Here is a 14,551-nt window from a genome sequence, read left to right as displayed (position 1 = left end):
GGTTTGTATATTAGCTACACATTATTACTAATGAGAACTCCATGTCTCTAAGGAATATTGGTAACTGGGTTTGTGATGGTGCGATATCATGTATTTAGAGGTCAAACACCGCGTAAGAATACTGGTTGACCAGAACGGGGTCCATTTGCAAAGACAACTTCAAACAAAAAATGGACATCGTTGGGGTGCAGAGAAGTACATTGACTGACATTAGCATACTAGGGAATAAATTATGTATGGTTGGACCAACAACTGTTAGTCTCTTCTCCTACGTTTATCTGATCGTTCGATGCTTCCTGACCGTTCACGGGCCCGGTGCGATGAGTATCGCGGCCGTGGTGACACAGATCTCGAATAAGATCGTCTTCGCCTTCTATCCCGATCACGCTCGTCCCAACGACTATCTCGATTCCGGTTCCAACCCCGATCTCTGTCATCCTCCTCTCTTGACCGTCGATAGTTATCGTCTTCCGGACGATCTCTCCACTGTCTCGGACCCGCAGGAGCCAATGATTCATCCTCCTTCCGCACACCCCACTGTTTGCCAGGTCTAGCTGATGGATGAGCCCCATTGGCTCCGGTTCCAAATCCCGGGCGGCCCGACTGCGCGTTGTCAGCGTGAGGGCAGTCTAACGTTTGCATTATAGTCAATCCGGCAAGTCCAAGGAGCGTTATAACGCACTCACCACGACGCAAATGGACCCCGCCACAATTGAAACAGGTCAAACCAGGTTTCCCAAGCTGTCCAACACCACCGAACCCGCCAGTGTCCTTGGTGGTATCTTGGTCCAAAAGATGCGTATATTTGGTTTGGCTACGCTTGCCGAAATTCTTGACTTGCATGACTTTGGGCAATATTGACATATCAAGTGTTGACTCGGTGGCTTCGGTGAAGTCATGTCGCTTGAGAATTTCTACATCCTATTAACCAGAGTAAGCCCAAAACTTAAATCATCACTGGGAATTTCGTACCTGGTGAAAAGCACCTTTATGATAGTACTTCTGAAGAAACTTCTGTTTCCCTTTGGGTTTCTCCGTCCGCGACTTCTCTGCGCGTTCTACATCTTCAGCTAGTCGTTGAGCTTCAGGCAACGCACGCCGTCTTTCGACCCTTCCCGCTCTTCTTCCCTCCTGAGCTGGGCCTCCTTATCGCGCTTTATCCGGCTGAGCTCCCGGAGTCGCCATTCTTCAAACTCCAATGTGGGATCAAGACCGTCGGTATCATCCACATCCGGAACGGTCTCCTTGGATTCCTCTGAAAAAAGGGGAGGGGATGTGAGTATAGATAGTAGGTGGATCGGTGAGTGCTTTACTATCAGCAAGTTCCCGAATAATGCTCTCGGCAACAAGATCATGACTCTCTTTCTTCCTCCGCGCCGCCTCTTCCTCGCGTCTTGCCTCAGCTTCATCCATGTTCTCTACGGCCGCGTCCCTCTCTTGGAGAGTAGCTCGCGCCCGTCTAACGAACAAAACCTTTAGTAGCAAAGATGCAAACTAATTCAGGAACGAACGACATACTTCGGCACAAACATTGGCCGAAATGCGAGTGAAGTTTCCTCCTCTTCTTCCTCCGACTCATCCTCACTACTTGACTGAAGAGACGACATTCAGCAAGAACAAGATTTTTTGCTCGATATCGATTGGATCTGTACGCACAGTCTCCTCTGCGTCGTCTGCCCCGGCTTCATCCTGTCCAGACTCATCCTCCGACAATTCTGCGGTGCAAAGCCGTCAGACCCGAAAAAAACGCAGAAAAGCTATAGATATGGCCGTACGTTCCATCTTTGTCCTTCCAGACTCTTCCCGTCCATCTACGATGACTCTACCAGCTTCAGTTACATTGACATTCCTCAGGGCAACATTAATTCCCCTTGCAAGACCAGAAGGCTTCTCCTTTGCAGATATCCCTAGGCGGCCTCCATCTTCCAGATTCTCGATGTCTCCAGCAATGGGAACACTGCCAGATTCCAGCTGGGCCTCACTGAGTTTCTGTTCTTCATCAGACTCTGATTCAGAGACTTCTTGAGCACCCTTTGGGGCCTTTCCAGGGAAATATCGTTGGGCAGGTCGTGCCTGGCGAGGCGCTGGTTTCCGCGGCGCTTGCATTTTCTGAGTCCCAAGCGCTTGGGTGTCAGGTGACACAGTTTCCCACCTCTTCGCCGAGTGCCTTTCTCTAAAGTCCAGCCCCCTTCCGCTATAGTTTCCTGCTGACACTAGTGCCTATACTATGCATTCCGAGGGAAAGGCAAATCAGCATCCCGATGTTCGGGAACCCTGCCATTTTGGTTCGTTCCGCCACTTATCGAGGAAGGGTAATTGTGATTGCTTGACCCATGACCCCGAAAGATCTGAACGGTGTCTGAGTAGCTGGTTCCCCAACTTGCACGAAAGCTCAGATTGTACTTCCTGCTCACAGCCATCTCAGTTGTCAGCTCACATTGGGACCTTAACCGGATAGCGATACACGCTGAAGCGTTTTTTTTTTCCTATTTAATTCTTGTGGACGGATCATCCATGTCGTGAGTGTGAAACCGATGCAATGGACACCAACACCCTTTCTTGTCATTTCCCTAAGGGGACTGCACTCGAGTGGAGGAGTGACTTTGGCGCCTCTCCAATCTGTCCCACCAAAAGTGTGATGTCGTGGATTTGCTTTGTTGGTAACATGGCCTGAAAGAGACGTTTTTGGCGTTGGTTAGGTTCAAAGTGAACGCCAAGGGATGCCCGTATTGCAATAACTTGGAAACGGGACGCGTTGATGCGCAAGTTTCGGGCTGCATCAGTGTGCCTTCTGATGGTTTCGACGCACGAACGTTGGTCGGGAAACCCCTGCAATCCAAGCCAGTCTGAAAACAATAAGATGATGTTCCGTGCTCAAACCGGAACGTAGTTCAAACGGACCTCAGGAGGAAGAGAAACAATGTGAAGGTGATGTTTCCATGGGTCACGGCGTTCCACTTTGAAGGGTCGCAGGTGGTTTCATTGGCCATGACAAGGAAGGTCAGTGCAACACTATCACAAAGTCAGATACGCTGTGAGTTTCGATAGTGATCAGATGCTGACTGGGTCACCTATAGGAAGTCCTCTAATCAGTACAATGAACTTTGCTGGCGAGGCTCAGAGCTCACGTCTGCAATGGCCAATGGGAAAAGGAAGGCTCTGATCAGCTGTTCCTGAATGCCCGGTTGGGTTTTAACAAGATCTCGTATAGCTCGGAAGGCAAACGAGCTCATGAGAGAGAGCAGGAAATAAGCTGCAATTCAGCACGCGCAGTTAAGTACAACATTTGCTCAATGACAGTGAGTCCGGTACCATTCGTCAAATGTAAGATTGCATACGATCCCGGTTGTCCAGGACGTTGTCATGCACTGTATCCATGCCAGATGGAACTAGCTGATGCCGGAACCAGGCCGTGCCTTTGGCGAACACCACAAGGAGTGGAGTGGCAGTTGACATTGGCTCCAAGTACTGGCTCCGCCGAGGCAACACACCCCAAAAGACAATGAGACGCCTTGCTCATGAACGCTTCACAAGAGACTGGAATACCATGAATACTAGCCAATACACGTGAGGTAACAACGGGAACTTCCTCAAGGCCATCTTCCAAAGTGGCGGGATTATATCGCAGGCAACTTCCGATCCGATTTTTGGTTGTTCGAGTGATCCAACCTTGTCGCGGTTACCGCTGCCTCAGACGCCATTAATGCGCCTCAAGTTTGACATTTTGGGCATACGCGTGCTAACCCATCAGGTTCGGGAATCGATATCTGACTATTTCTGCAATGCGATCTACATACAACCTGCATGCGCATTCACGCAGACTATACTTAGCTATGCGATGCTAATTGCCATGCAAATAGAGCTGTAACTATGCTGTGTCGTTAGTAGCGCATAACCGCCTGCGCACCCGCATCCCGCAGCGCGTCATCTGTGCAGTCGTACATCTGAACTAATCGTGTGATCATTCGATTGCTACTACTTACTGCAATAGAAATTAACAAAATCAACGAAGCTATCAACTCAAGCATGATCTCGACTGTAATAATTCTGCGCGAACGACCGCAACAGCTTCTGGGCGAGCTGGCGATTTAACTGAGCCCAATTGGCCAGCGCGAAACAAACCGCAGCGGCGGGGTACAGTGACCCGATTTTCAGTGGACTGAACTGTGCTTTCGCAGCTCAGATGGCGACGCACAACCCCTGACGAAGATGGAAACGCAACACACGCCACTAGTATGCATTCAGGGAACGGCTGTCATCATTCAACTACTTCATTCGTGTCAGTAGGGCTTGTACTGTCAGAATGGGAAACCATGCATCACACGACGACACCACGGAAGTTGCACACTGGAAATTTGTTTTTGGAAAAACAGATACACAGATGACTCCAGTCTTTCGTCCATTGTTTTTGTACAACAATTTTGGTCACCTTGGTTGTGATGTGGTTTGGATGCATGGGTCATATGAAGAATTTGACACTTGTGCCTAACCGAAGCAAGGCTCAAGGCGGTCAAACGAAGATATATAAATTTGGACTGGAGAGTACGGGTGGTCGCCCGTGGCTGGGAGAAAGGGGATGCGTTTTCAGAAGGTATGCTCCGTGGAGTCCTTCCCTACTGCCGACGTGCTAGATGAACCCGATGAAATGGCTTCGAAGTGAAGGGTTATCGGTTCAGTGATGACCAAGTCGGATACGCACATAATGCTTACTTGTAAGAATTCTGTCAATGTAGTTGGCGCCGCTCCTGATTTAGACGTGTGAGTGGAAGAAGGAAGCGAGGTGCATGGAACCGACCATTTCTGATGCGTAAGAACGTCGCAACCAATCTCCTTCTCTTTCCTTTGAATGAGTTCCACGTAGGCTAACATGCCGTCAGTTTTGTACTGTTGAGCAAGCTCGGCTAGGATTCGGCAAATGAATATCGCCATTATTTGTTTCAGCCATGAGAACTCGCACCAGTCGTCACGGCCGTGCTGTGCAGTCCAGCAAGCGAGATGAGCTGAAGGACGAAACTGGGATGTGTTATCAATAGCTGGAGAAAACGTGGAGATTGAAATTCACCCTTCTCTGGCGAGTTCCCATACAAAGTTCTTCAAATCCACATCTGAATCATGCCGTGTGCACTGTCAGTTCACACCAATGATATGCAACATACGACTAACTGCTATACCCATGAGCGGACCAATTAAAGCTTGGGCTCAAGTTATAAACAAGCCACCTAAATGGGGAGAATCAGAATAGCTAGGCGATCAAGCTCTCAGCCGAGTTTCGAATGCACGCACTTCCCAGGATACTTGGCACGAATCCGCCGTGCAAACGAACGAGCCTGCTCCAGATCCGGCTTCTTCGTCTCAAGCCATAGTAAATCAGAATAGGGAGCATATGCAAGAACACGCGCAATAGCAGCCTCCATGCCGCCCTCAAAGTGGTAATAACCTTCACGAGTACGCGGTACTAGCGGGGAGTGAATCAGTGAGATCGCATAAGAAGCAGGAGTAAATAAGCACACAGTCCCAGTTCCACTGAATATCTTCCCCAAGTATGTCGCGAGCAATCGCTCGCGCCTCTGAGTTAGACTGCCCATCTGCCAGAGAAGTGTACCGATCCAGAGCCCCGGTCTTGTCCGATATTGACGAGCGCTCGATTGCTTGAGCGACGGCTAAAAGAGTGTTACGTTGGCCCGCTGATTGATCCCATTTCAAGTTGTTTACCTTGACCAAATGTGCACAGCTGGTGTTGTCCCATCCATTCGATCTCGAGTGCATCAATTTCTGATCCTGTTTTCCCGCTTGCATCGGCTTTGGCGAGAGTTTCTGCTAGCGCCTTCCACTATGTGTCGTACCTAGGATATACTGGTGATCGGCAGCATCAATATTTGACGATATCAGTTTAGCAGATTCTGAGTCGGTTCGGGCGATAAGCAGCAAGGTCGAGAGAAGCATGTCAGTTTGGAATCGAGACGCAATGAGTCGACTGATGTGTTGGGACGTTGGAACGAGAATTTTCCCAGCTTGATGGCCACACTATTGGGGGCCTTCGTAAAGAAGATCGGTAACTGAACGGGTTGAAAGCCAACATACTTTCTTTCCACCGTGAAACTGATCCTCAAGATGAATCGCCGCAGCCCCAGACTCGACGAAGAGTTTAACCAATTTCATGACCGACGACAGGCCACCATGTCCAGTGTCAGCATCCGCAATGATTGGACGCATGTAATCGATATATTCCAATTGTTCTCGGGCTTCTGGGGTCGCTGACATCCTTTCATCATAGTGCTTCCTATCATGTAGCTGCTGTGCACGGAAAAGTCGATGCACCTGGTTTGGCACTGTGGTGTAGGGATAATCACTGGTTCGGGTCCAGTATAAGGGTACAGGGCATAAAAATAGGCTGTCATTCATTACTCGAAACAGACTAATCCCAAATGTCGAGCGTACGCTAGGTCAGGGCCAACTTCGTTGTTGGCGGTCGTGAGGACACTGGAACTAGCCCAGCCGCTAACATACAACACTTCCTGATGCTTCGCCATTTGGGTCATTTGGACGGGATCAATTGCCCCCAAGGTATGTAAGGGGAGCTTTTCTTCTTCAGCCTTGGTCAACAGTGTGAATAGTTTATCCGCCAAAACAGCTGACACCGGGGGGTGCACGGGCAGGCTACCCTGTTTGGTGGCAACGTCTGCCACAGTATAGGGTCGCCTGATACCAGAGAAGCGTTTCTGCGTGAAGAAGTCATTCAAAGAGGTCACTCGAGCCCGAAAGGCAGCGTCCTCTTGCTCAGGTGTTGGCGCGAAATTTGGAGCAGACCGAGTAAGACATCGTCGAGCGTTCGTAGCAGCAATCCTGAGGCTTCCAGAGCTCACAAATGGAGCAATTCCTAGTGAGTGGACGCTTCGCTTTGCGCCAGCTGTCAACATTTGCGCAAAGAACAACAAACAGCGGACGTCGAACTTGAGCCGGCACGTGGGAACTGGGATCACTGAATCCACCGCCACGCACTGCTCACCGTTCAAACAAGTGCTTCTGCCGATCGTCCCACAAGATGATGGGCCCGCAGCCGCCCAATGTAGCTAGATTATCTTTGTACAATTCACCTTCTTCGCCCCGGACATCCTCTCCCGTCCCAGCCTCAGCAAATACATCTCGATTCTCTGTAGCTACCTCTACATCTGGTCCAGCTGTACCTCATCCCATAAGCACAACGGCAACGAATGCCTCCGCTGCAAAAGCGCGTAGTGCAATATACGACAGGAATCTAAATAAAAGCAGGATGTCACAAGTCTCTCTCTCGGCATACGCTTTCCTGTTCAGTGAAATTGTGCAGTACACACAGAAGAGAGTAAGCGGTATAGGTGATCTTGAAAGACGGTTAGTAACTAAATCGGTGCGATAACAACTATTGTAATGCCCGCCAATTTCCCCAGACTGAGCACAGTGGGCTACCGAATTGGGCTTCGTGTTGCTGAATTACTCGCCTGGCGCAACGATCCCACCAAAAACCCAAAGCGAGAAATCAAACTGGTCCAGGCACTCATGTTCATCCATACTCAAGTATGGAAAGCAGTGTTTGGGAAGCCCGCGGATGCTCTCGAGCGTGGGTTGGAGAAAGATGATGAATGTGAGTTATGCAATGATGCGCAAGTCTTTTTGGGTAATGACTTCTTGACCTTAGACATGATAGTAGACAACGATCCTATTATCACGCGATACATATCCATTCCAAAGGATATGAGTCAGCTCAGCTGCTCAGCGTTGACAGCGGGCATAGTTGAGGCTGTCCTGGATGGCCTAGGCTTTGTATGTTCCAGCTCCATGTGACCTCATCTTAATGATTCTGATGATTTCGTCGCAGCCCGCACGGGTAACTGCACATTCCGTACCAACAGATGCGCATCCATTACGGACAACTATCCTGATCAAATTAGATCCGTCAGTATTAGAGAGAGAGGACGCGCTCAAATAAGCATTCCAATATCTGGCGAGAGTCTAGGCGTGGTCAGTTCCGTTCACCCTAACATGTTCTGTCGTAAGTTATGTCATGTCTCCAGGATCATTGAATAAGTTTTGTAGCAATAGTTTACGGAAACCAAGTTGCTAAGTTACGATCGTACAGGAAACAATGCTGTAAACCCGGCCATACATATATAGCATGCGCCAAACACTGACAGTGGGATGTTGTCCAGCAACTGTGCGATCCGATTATTGCATCTTTATTCGTAAGAGGTACCGAAGCCGGACTGTAAAGACGAGATCTTAATATTGGATGCCTGTGAAATATGAAAGACTCACTTTGGGATGTGTCGTACACAATATACTGTATCATATTTGTTAATGACATCCATTAGAGGGCATTCAGTCTTACCTCATTATACTGTAAGTAGGCTCCAGGTGGGAAACCTCTCGGCCTTTACCCTTGGGCATTTGTATGCCTTTCAGCTCGGGATTTCCGAGCACTTCCGCACAATCCTCCCATTCAACTGGCTGGACACGGCCAATCCCTTTTGTTGCACTGAGAAAATGTCAAATGAGTCTTCTAGGGAGATAGACTGTAGCCAAAGCGATTGTTGCTACACGCACCGCATTCCCTGGTTCTTGCACAAGGTATCTGCATCGTATTTGGCGTCCATCAATTCAACGAAGGGTTTAGCGATGACTTCTGCCAAAAGAAGTAGCCCGGTGCTTTGAGACAAGTATGCATAGCAATAGCCAGCAGACTTGGACATATGATCTGCAAAGTAAACGCCTTTTCCAAACATCTGGACAGAAAATGAGATGGTGGACGGAGAAGAGCGGGGCCGGGATGCGTACGTATCCTGAGACTGGCGCTTCCGGAGGGGCAATTCGAAGACCTTGCTTGAGTATACCTAAGAGAATAAATTAGCATCAGAGTAGTTGAGAGATCATCCTGACTGCGCACCTGCGAAGTTGGTACTGCGAGAGCCATGCCAAAGCAGCAGTCGCTCTCCCGACTCAACGGAAAGATCCGCCTTGTCGTCAGTGCTCCTTTGGATCCTGAAAATCTCCTCAACTTGGACCTTGTAGTAGGCGTGCGTCTCTCCATGCGTATCCTGGGCATACTTCTCCAATGCTTTGAATTCTTTGGATGAATGTTCTAATGGCTCGACGATGGAAAGATTGAGGCTTGCAAGTGATGCATCGATGGGATGTATATCAGAGTCCTCCTTAGTCGTGAGCACTTTGGTTGCGATTTGCTGCAAATGACTTGGGATCAATTCCACACCCACGTTAGACAGATAGACTGCTCACCATATCGCCCAAGGCATCAAGCATTTCAAGTTCCTACAGGAATGGACTGTCTGGAGCAGCAAAGACGGAAGGCATGTTGGGCCGCACCTTTTTGAGCAACGTGTCGTCGCTGATGATGACCGGCCGATTTCTCCCAAAGCTATGGGAATGACTCTGAACGAAAAGCGAGGTAGGTATTCGTCAGTGTATGTGCAGGTGTCACTCACGAGTAATATTGATTAGTCAACTTTCGTATGCCTGCGTATGGCAACGTCAAACGACAATCAGCGATGTAAACAATTTAACGGACCCTCACTGCCCCGCCATGAGACACCGCTAGACTACCACCGGGATCAGCGAGCACTTCTGCAATCGCCTGGTAGAGATGTCAGGACATCACTGGTGCTGACATGAGAAACCCAACTTTAAGAGCGGTGAAGCCATTCAGAATTGTTGATTTCGCAAGCTTTCCGAGGGGAAGCTGGAACAGGTCCAATCACTGTATAGTGATAATTATCCACTTGTAAATCTCATGCAATGACCTTGTTGGCGTCATAGTTCATTTCTTGCAAGTGAGCGTTGATGAAGCTAAATGTGTGTCACATTGAAAATGTTACTAAGAAGGACCCTTCAGCGACACACCTGCTATTAAATATGAACTCCACGAGGCGCTAACGAAAAATATTCAGACAATTGTTCAAAAACGCCTGAACAGATGCCTAACCTGAACTTGGGGAGCAGCCTTCGCATCAGGAAACTTGAGGTCTTTTTCTTTCTGCTTCCCCTTCCCCTTGTCCTCTTCATCCTCATCCTCCTGGTCGTCGTTGAAGTCCCTCTCAAGCCACACGTATTTCCCTCTTTGGCTACCATAGTGCGACGATTTGCCCAGTCAGCTGTCGTCTTGCTTCTGAATTGCTTGCAAAATTCGCGGATACCAATGCTTGGATCAAAGGGCCCCTGTAACGAGTTCAATCAATATTCTAAATTGACCTTGGATCTGGACAAACCTTCTGCTGGCTTTGACCTCGCTCGCCCACGCGCCCCCAGCGGGTGTGAAGTAGCACATTCCCCAAGTTTCCGATGGGATGAAGAAGCTGAATGACGTAGAACCTGTGCGTCATTAAGTGTAAACTTTTAGGTTCAGAGAATGTGGGTGATGGACTGACTTGTTGTTGTTATTCGAGATATTGGTCTATTAAGGTGATAAATGTGGGAAAGGTGTCTCCCGGGGCGAATAAAAATATTTCAGACATACTTGGTTAAGCATGCAATCCCAAACCTCCCCGTTTGCTTCATACACTTGATGCGTGTCTGAAGACATTGAGTTTAGAAGCCAAGGGCAGTGGGGAGAACGGAACATGAGGGAATGGCAAGTTCATTATGAGACGCGCTTACCCACAAAGGAGGATTCGGGATCCACAGGTGCCGACCCTCGTTTCTTCACAGAGACAATCTTCGGTGCTGGTGCTGGAGCGGGAGGTGGCGAAGGCGAAGACAAAACTTCCTTCGCATTATCTTTGGGATCCTCGTTCATTTCCTCATCTTTGTTTCCCTCTTCCCCATCTCCTTCACCTATGGACGAAAGTGTTCTATTGGTTCCTTGTCAAAACGACTGGCGCAGGCGAACCTTGATCAACCACCTCATCTTCCTCGACATCTACTTTCTTTCTCTTAGCCTTCGACCTACCCTTAGATGCCTTCGCGCCCTTGGGTACAGCAGTGAATTTCTTTGCCTTCTTTTTCGGAGGTTCTTGTTCGTCGCTGTCATTCTGGTGCTTGTCTTCATTGTCTTGAGGTTCGGATGAATGCACGCGTTTCTTGCTAGCTTTTGAAGATACTTTGGGTTTGCTAGGTTTTGGCTTCTCTTTCTCTGCTGAGGCTGCAGCAATGCGGGCGGAGGCACGACGAGGAGGCATGTTGTGGTGTTGGTGTCTTGCCTAAAACCGTGGGAACTTTTAAATCTGATTCGGTGCCGAAATGATCATATGCGCATCCGAACTTCCCCAGCTCTCAACTAGGCTGAAGCGATCTCAACAGGGAAAATGGACGAACCTGACGCCGCAGTTGTCCCTGGGGACGATGACTCTATGTCTGACTCAGCCATGACCGAGCCAGCTTTGGAAGCTGACACTTCAGCGAGGACCGAAGACACGTCGTTCTCCGCCGATCTTTCGTGTGGTGAGGCAATAAAGTATCCTCATTTCACGCGATACCCACACAGTTCGAGTTGATAGGAATATGCCTTGATGTTCTACAGCGCCCATATACTGTTGTACCGTGCCTCCATACGGTACGTTTTCGGGCATTTAATGTAGAGCGATCAACTTCTGATTGGTCACCAGTTTGACAAGGAATGTTTGGTAGAGTGGTGGAAAACGTATGGAATTACCCTACTCATAGGATCTCAACTAATACCCTCTCAGCAATGGAACCTGTCCTATATGCAAAAGGAGAGCTCATTCTGGCAGATTTGCATTCCAGCTGAACGGGATTCTGCAACGTTACAATAAACAAAAAAAGCATATGGGAGTGGTTCTGGGCACGACAATATCCCGGCGCCTCGTGTTGCGTCGAATACGGATATCATATATCCCTTTGGCGGTGCACATCGCACGAACCTGGATGACACTGTCGATTTCGACGATGAAGACGTCAGCGATGATGAACTGGAAAACCAGTGGACTGGCGCCATAATCAACAATCTTGTTCGAGCCATATCTCCATTACCTGAATTTTCGTCAGAGCCCATTTGGCCGTGTCCATCCTGTATTCCCGGAAATGAGACCGGTTTCAATTGCCCAATACCCATACCCATGCCGGAAGGTATGGAAGGGCCCCTTCCTGGTAGGGGGTCCAGGCGCGCACGCCTATTCTCAGATGATGGTCATCCTCTAGTGTAAGTCATCGCAGTTCTCTGATTGTCTCGACCCCTCTATGGATCTGGCCTTACATTCTTCTCACAGGGAAGGTGCGACGAATCATAGACATTGCTCGACATGTACCGCGTATCTCCCGGTCGCACTTCCTATCCAGTGTAATTTCTTCAGCTTCATTAGCCGCCGAGATTGTTGATTCACACTCCATCTCCTCCATTGCAGGCCTGCTGTGTCATGGATTTAGCTGCTCTTCAATAGACACCGAAGGGGAATGTCCCAACGATCCACCTACAGTCTGGTTTGGCGGTTTCGGCTCCTACAGATCCCATCTGAAGGCTTTAGACAACCTTGATATCATCACTCCTTCAGATTCCTCCGTTCAAAATGTATCACAGGTCCTCGGAATGATCTGGAGTCAAGCCGCCTCACACCTTCTGCTTAACTCTAATCCAATTGAGCGCGACCGATTCGCTCGCCACATTGTCAGCCGAACCATCAATCTGAGCGAAGCAATTTTGGAGATGATCGATATTGATCTTGACATTAGTGGAAGGATACAACGTTCCAGGGCAGGTAGAAGAGATACGCCATCTCCGGAGTCGCCTAGCCCCGAAAACATAGATCCTCGACCACCAGCAGTTGGCCAGTTTCCAGCCAGCCCTCGCAATTGATCGGGGCAATCCTACAGCCAGGGACCGCGGATGATGCAACGGCACAGAATGACAATTCCGTTCCTGCTGGATGGAAAGAGGACCCTAATACTCGGGTTTGTGAGCAATGTATCAGTCGTGTAATTAAGTATGTCACTTGCACACCTAGAGTCGGCCCATTTCCTCTGACATGGCATTTGTTTCAATAAGGGACCAAATCCACAGATGGTGGGAACGGGAACGATCTCGAGGGAATCTGGATCGTACGTCCATTGAGATCATGTGTGGCCCCAAGTATCAGTTCGTCTCATTCTCTTCCTTGAAGCCTCCATCATATCTTTAGAGAATTGCTGGTGAGTTTTTCCCTCTAATATCAATCCCCCGCTTGTCGGCTTAGCTTTGGTTTGTAGGTATGGCCGCGAATGCCGGACTCAGACCCATAACATGTCTCATGCAGAGCGCTATAACGTGGGCTGACATCCTCCTCTATTATTACTGCACAGCGCTGAACATAGCCAACCTAAAGCACGTCTGCGACAATACATCAATGGCCCGTGGTCGCGGGTATGCACGAATCTCATGACTCTCGTCGTGGCTAAGTCTCCTGCAGCGAATTCGTAGCGAGAGGGTTCGGTGGGCGTGGATTTTCCAGCGGGCTTGAACAGATTCAGGGAGTGGCAATGAGTGATCGAATAATAATTGGACTCATTCCAAGTTTCAACGCTTGTGATGTATTATATTGTCTACTTGGCAGCCTTATCCAGGGTTTCTACAACTGTATAAGAGTTATTCAGGAGTACTTGGGCGAAGAGTAAATAATACGGGTACGTATAGCACAGCAAACGGAACAGTGGAGGGAAACAAGTTAACAAATTAATCGCTTAGCGATTCGTGGGGGTGATTAATGCAAGCAATAGAGCTCGAATTTCGCTCTCATTTTGGACTGACAGGGGTATTAGATACCAGTCGTTAAGTGATTAAACGACAACTCACCTAAATATGCAGACGTAGGCCAGACATTGACCATCTCGTTCCTGAGTATACCCCAAACCATCAGCACGGATAACAGTCGCCGGAGGCCAACAGCCTACCTTTAACGGCGTCATGTGCATGTAACCGTACCGCAGAGTGCGGTCACCACGAACCTGACGTTGAAAGCTTTGAGCTATCATCAAACCCGAATCCTCATATAGTTCACCTTAATGCTACCCCAAGCGCCAATTGCCATTTTCAATCCAATCTCAACAGAGAGCGACTCCTCCGCGTCCACTGCGTCTTTAATCCTGTACCTAAGTGATTTGGTGGCACGTTTCTCTCCTGCAGTGATACAGTCCAGCAAATCACAATGTATCAACGGCGACGAGTACAGCTCTTTAGTTGTCGAGCAAGGGAGACCTGGAGTAAAAGTCAACATCAATAAAATTGAGAGGGCATCAGAATGGGAAAAATTACCAAGGTATCCTATAGAAACACAATACGGAGTTAGTCCCAGGAGGAGATTGCCAGAAGCCCTTACCAAGGAGATCCGCCGTCACAAATATTACTGATGATTCCGAACATAGTAAACACCACGATAAATACGGCATAAATTGACCACCACTCACTTTCACGTTTAGCCTTCCGCATAACAATTAGCTTCGAGTATACATTCCTGAACGGTATTTGCGTCTAAAGAATCGGACCCAAATAAGAACACGATGTGTGCCGAGATCAGACAACATACATCTGACTTCCTTGGTGCCTCCACACTGGTGCTAATATATTGTGGTATGGGGATGG

At 48.7% G+C, this 14,551-nt stretch overlaps 8 protein-coding genes across 8 annotated transcripts; 4 read left to right on the top strand and 4 right to left on the bottom strand.

Moving 5' to 3' along the window:
* Window positions 1-5: 5 nt before the first annotated feature.
* On the bottom strand, window positions 6-2,141 carry EI90DRAFT_3282276 (splicing factor, Prp19-binding domain-containing protein). Its single transcript, XM_039066892.1, has 8 exons — window positions 1,776-2,141; window positions 1,657-1,715; window positions 1,519-1,592; window positions 1,314-1,459; window positions 1,094-1,255; window positions 973-1,070; window positions 687-921; window positions 6-629 (listed from the first exon to the last, which is right to left on the bottom strand). Exons 1-8 carry the CDS (start codon window positions 2,104-2,106, stop codon window positions 256-258), a joined length of 1,479 nt encoding a protein of 492 aa, XP_038910347.1. The 5' UTR covers window positions 2,107-2,141; the 3' UTR covers window positions 6-255.
* Window positions 2,142-2,173: 32 nt separating this feature from the next.
* EI90DRAFT_2600400 (uncharacterized protein) lies at window positions 2,174-3,117 on the top strand. The gene is made up of 4 exons (XM_039053303.1): window positions 2,174-2,285; window positions 2,368-2,519; window positions 2,700-3,000; window positions 3,078-3,117. Exons 1-3 carry the CDS (start codon window positions 2,262-2,264, stop codon window positions 2,848-2,850), a joined length of 327 nt encoding a protein of 108 aa, XP_038910346.1. The 5' UTR covers window positions 2,174-2,261; the 3' UTR covers window positions 2,851-3,000; window positions 3,078-3,117.
* Window positions 3,118-4,247: 1,130 nt separating this feature from the next.
* On the bottom strand, window positions 4,248-6,980 carry EI90DRAFT_3282275 (isocitrate lyase). Its single transcript, XM_039066891.1, has 13 exons — window positions 6,864-6,980; window positions 6,439-6,776; window positions 6,082-6,349; window positions 5,832-6,024; window positions 5,713-5,799; window positions 5,511-5,660; window positions 5,284-5,455; window positions 5,164-5,219; window positions 5,063-5,105; window positions 4,958-5,013; window positions 4,796-4,901; window positions 4,711-4,745; window positions 4,248-4,649 (listed from the first exon to the last, which is right to left on the bottom strand). Exons 1-13 carry the CDS (start codon window positions 6,915-6,917, stop codon window positions 4,585-4,587), a joined length of 1,623 nt encoding a protein of 540 aa, XP_038910345.1. The 5' UTR covers window positions 6,918-6,980; the 3' UTR covers window positions 4,248-4,584.
* A 62-nt stretch (window positions 6,981-7,042) lies between these two features.
* Window positions 7,043-7,963, top strand: EI90DRAFT_3147137 (TRAPP complex subunit trs31; the record flags this gene model as incomplete). The annotated part of the gene is made up of 4 exons (XM_039065502.1): window positions 7,043-7,368; window positions 7,425-7,618; window positions 7,673-7,797; window positions 7,853-7,963. The coding sequence occupies 4 exons, from the start codon at window positions 7,043-7,045 to the stop codon at window positions 7,961-7,963; spliced, it is 756 nt and encodes a 251-aa protein (XP_038910344.1).
* Window positions 7,964-7,987: 24 nt separating this feature from the next.
* On the bottom strand, window positions 7,988-11,194 carry EI90DRAFT_3080533 (poly polymerase catalytic domain-containing protein). The gene is made up of 20 exons (XM_039061887.1): window positions 10,874-11,194; window positions 10,642-10,818; window positions 10,502-10,557; window positions 10,413-10,438; window positions 10,254-10,356; window positions 10,114-10,203; window positions 9,971-10,081; window positions 9,889-9,917; window positions 9,789-9,834; window positions 9,671-9,727; window positions 9,557-9,622; window positions 9,355-9,420; window positions 9,268-9,300; window positions 8,918-9,212; window positions 8,809-8,864; window positions 8,578-8,756; window positions 8,398-8,509; window positions 8,363-8,371; window positions 8,290-8,314; window positions 7,988-8,237 (listed from the first exon to the last, which is right to left on the bottom strand). Exons 1-20 carry the CDS (start codon window positions 11,160-11,162, stop codon window positions 8,200-8,202), a joined length of 1,863 nt encoding a protein of 620 aa, XP_038910343.1. The 5' UTR covers window positions 11,163-11,194; the 3' UTR covers window positions 7,988-8,199.
* Window positions 11,195-11,210: 16 nt separating this feature from the next.
* On the top strand, window positions 11,211-12,329 carry EI90DRAFT_2599163 (uncharacterized protein). Its single transcript, XM_039053298.1, has 5 exons — window positions 11,211-11,424; window positions 11,481-11,536; window positions 11,589-11,623; window positions 11,670-12,142; window positions 12,210-12,329. The coding sequence occupies exons 1-4, from the start codon at window positions 11,289-11,291 to the stop codon at window positions 11,938-11,940; spliced, it is 498 nt and encodes a 165-aa protein (XP_038910342.1). The 5' UTR covers window positions 11,211-11,288; the 3' UTR covers window positions 11,941-12,142; window positions 12,210-12,329.
* On the top strand, window positions 11,889-13,382 carry EI90DRAFT_3080531 (uncharacterized protein). Its single transcript, XM_039061886.1, has 8 exons — window positions 11,889-12,142; window positions 12,210-12,280; window positions 12,345-12,760; window positions 12,781-12,920; window positions 12,983-13,035; window positions 13,098-13,125; window positions 13,183-13,240; window positions 13,299-13,382. Exons 1-8 carry the CDS (start codon window positions 12,060-12,062, stop codon window positions 13,353-13,355), a joined length of 906 nt encoding a protein of 301 aa, XP_038910341.1. The 5' UTR covers window positions 11,889-12,059; the 3' UTR covers window positions 13,356-13,382.
* Window positions 13,349-14,540, bottom strand: EI90DRAFT_3080529 (uncharacterized protein; the record flags this gene model as incomplete). The annotated part of the gene is made up of 8 exons (XM_039061885.1): window positions 14,496-14,540; window positions 14,377-14,440; window positions 14,289-14,315; window positions 14,225-14,233; window positions 13,971-14,167; window positions 13,864-13,917; window positions 13,766-13,806; window positions 13,349-13,715 (listed from the first exon to the last, which is right to left on the bottom strand). Coding segments are annotated over exons 2-8 (354 nt in total), but the record flags the coding sequence as incomplete, so codon positions are not given.
* Window positions 14,541-14,551: the final 11 nt, after the last annotated feature.

Source organism: Cantharellus anzutake (genome assembly GCF_015039405.1).
Source record: "Cantharellus anzutake strain C23 chromosome Unknown EI90scaffold_82, whole genome shotgun sequence".
NCBI lineage: Eukaryota > Fungi > Basidiomycota > Agaricomycetes > Cantharellales > Hydnaceae > Cantharellus > Cantharellus anzutake.
This window is presented reverse-complemented; position numbering and strand designations above follow the sequence as displayed.

Excerpts from the sequence above, each read along its gene's own strand:
- EI90DRAFT_3282276 (XM_039066892.1), bottom strand. The coding sequence starts at position 2,106 with ATGCAAGCGCCGCGGAAACCAGCGCCTCGCCAGGCACGACCTGCCCAA. Across the intron at positions 1,716-1,775 it reads TGGAAGGACAAAGATGGAAC|AATTGTCGGAGGATGAGTCT; the intron begins GTACGGCCATAT and ends TTTGCACCGCAG. Across the intron at positions 1,460-1,518 it reads CGGCCAATGTTTGTGCCGAA|ACGGGCGCGAGCTACTCTCC; the intron begins GTATGTCGTTCG and ends TTTGTTCGTTAG.
- EI90DRAFT_3080531 (XM_039061886.1), top strand. The coding sequence starts at position 12,060 with ATGCCGGAAGGTATGGAAGGGCCCCTTCCTGGTAGGGGGTCCAGGCGC. Across the intron at positions 13,126-13,182 it reads ATATCTTTAGAGAATTGCTG|GTATGGCCGCGAATGCCGGA; the intron begins GTGAGTTTTTCC and ends TTTGGTTTGTAG. Across the intron at positions 13,241-13,298 it reads CTCATGCAGAGCGCTATAAC|CACGTCTGCGACAATACATC; the intron begins GTGGGCTGACAT and ends GCCAACCTAAAG.
- EI90DRAFT_3080533 (XM_039061887.1), bottom strand. The coding sequence starts at position 11,162 with ATGCCTCCTCGTCGTGCCTCCGCCCGCATTGCTGCAGCCTCAGCAGAG. Across the intron at positions 9,835-9,888 it reads GAGTTCATATTTAATAGCAG|CTTCATCAACGCTCACTTGC; the intron begins GTGTGTCGCTGA and ends ACACACATTTAG. Across the intron at positions 8,238-8,289 it reads TGTGTACGACACATCCCAAA|TCCGGCTTCGGTACCTCTTA; the intron begins GTGAGTCTTTCA and ends TCGTCTTTACAG.
- EI90DRAFT_2600400 (XM_039053303.1), top strand. The coding sequence starts at position 2,262 with ATGTTCGGGAACCCTGCCATTTTG. Across the intron at positions 2,286-2,367 it reads TCGGGAACCCTGCCATTTTG|CTGGTTCCCCAACTTGCACG; the intron begins GTTCGTTCCGCC and ends GTGTCTGAGTAG. Across the intron at positions 2,520-2,699 it reads GTGGACGGATCATCCATGTC|GTTCAAAGTGAACGCCAAGG; the intron begins GTGAGTGTGAAA and ends GGCGTTGGTTAG.
- EI90DRAFT_3282275 (XM_039066891.1), bottom strand. The coding sequence starts at position 6,917 with ATGTTGACAGCTGGCGCAAAGCGAAGCGTCCACTCACTAGGAATTGCT. Across the intron at positions 6,777-6,863 it reads CACTAGGAATTGCTCCATTT|CAAGAGGACGCTGCCTTTCG; the intron begins GTGAGCTCTGGA and ends CCAACACCTGAG. Across the intron at positions 4,746-4,795 it reads GTTCTTACGCATCAGAAATG|GAGCGGCGCCAACTACATTG; the intron begins GTCGGTTCCATG and ends CGTCTAAATCAG.
- EI90DRAFT_2599163 (XM_039053298.1), top strand. The coding sequence starts at position 11,289 with ATGGACGAACCTGACGCCGCAGTTGTCCCTGGGGACGATGACTCTATG. Across the intron at positions 11,425-11,480 it reads CTCCGCCGATCTTTCGTGTG|GAATATGCCTTGATGTTCTA; the intron begins GTGAGGCAATAA and ends TCGAGTTGATAG. Across the intron at positions 11,537-11,588 it reads TTGTACCGTGCCTCCATACG|TTTGACAAGGAATGTTTGGT; the intron begins GTACGTTTTCGG and ends ATTGGTCACCAG.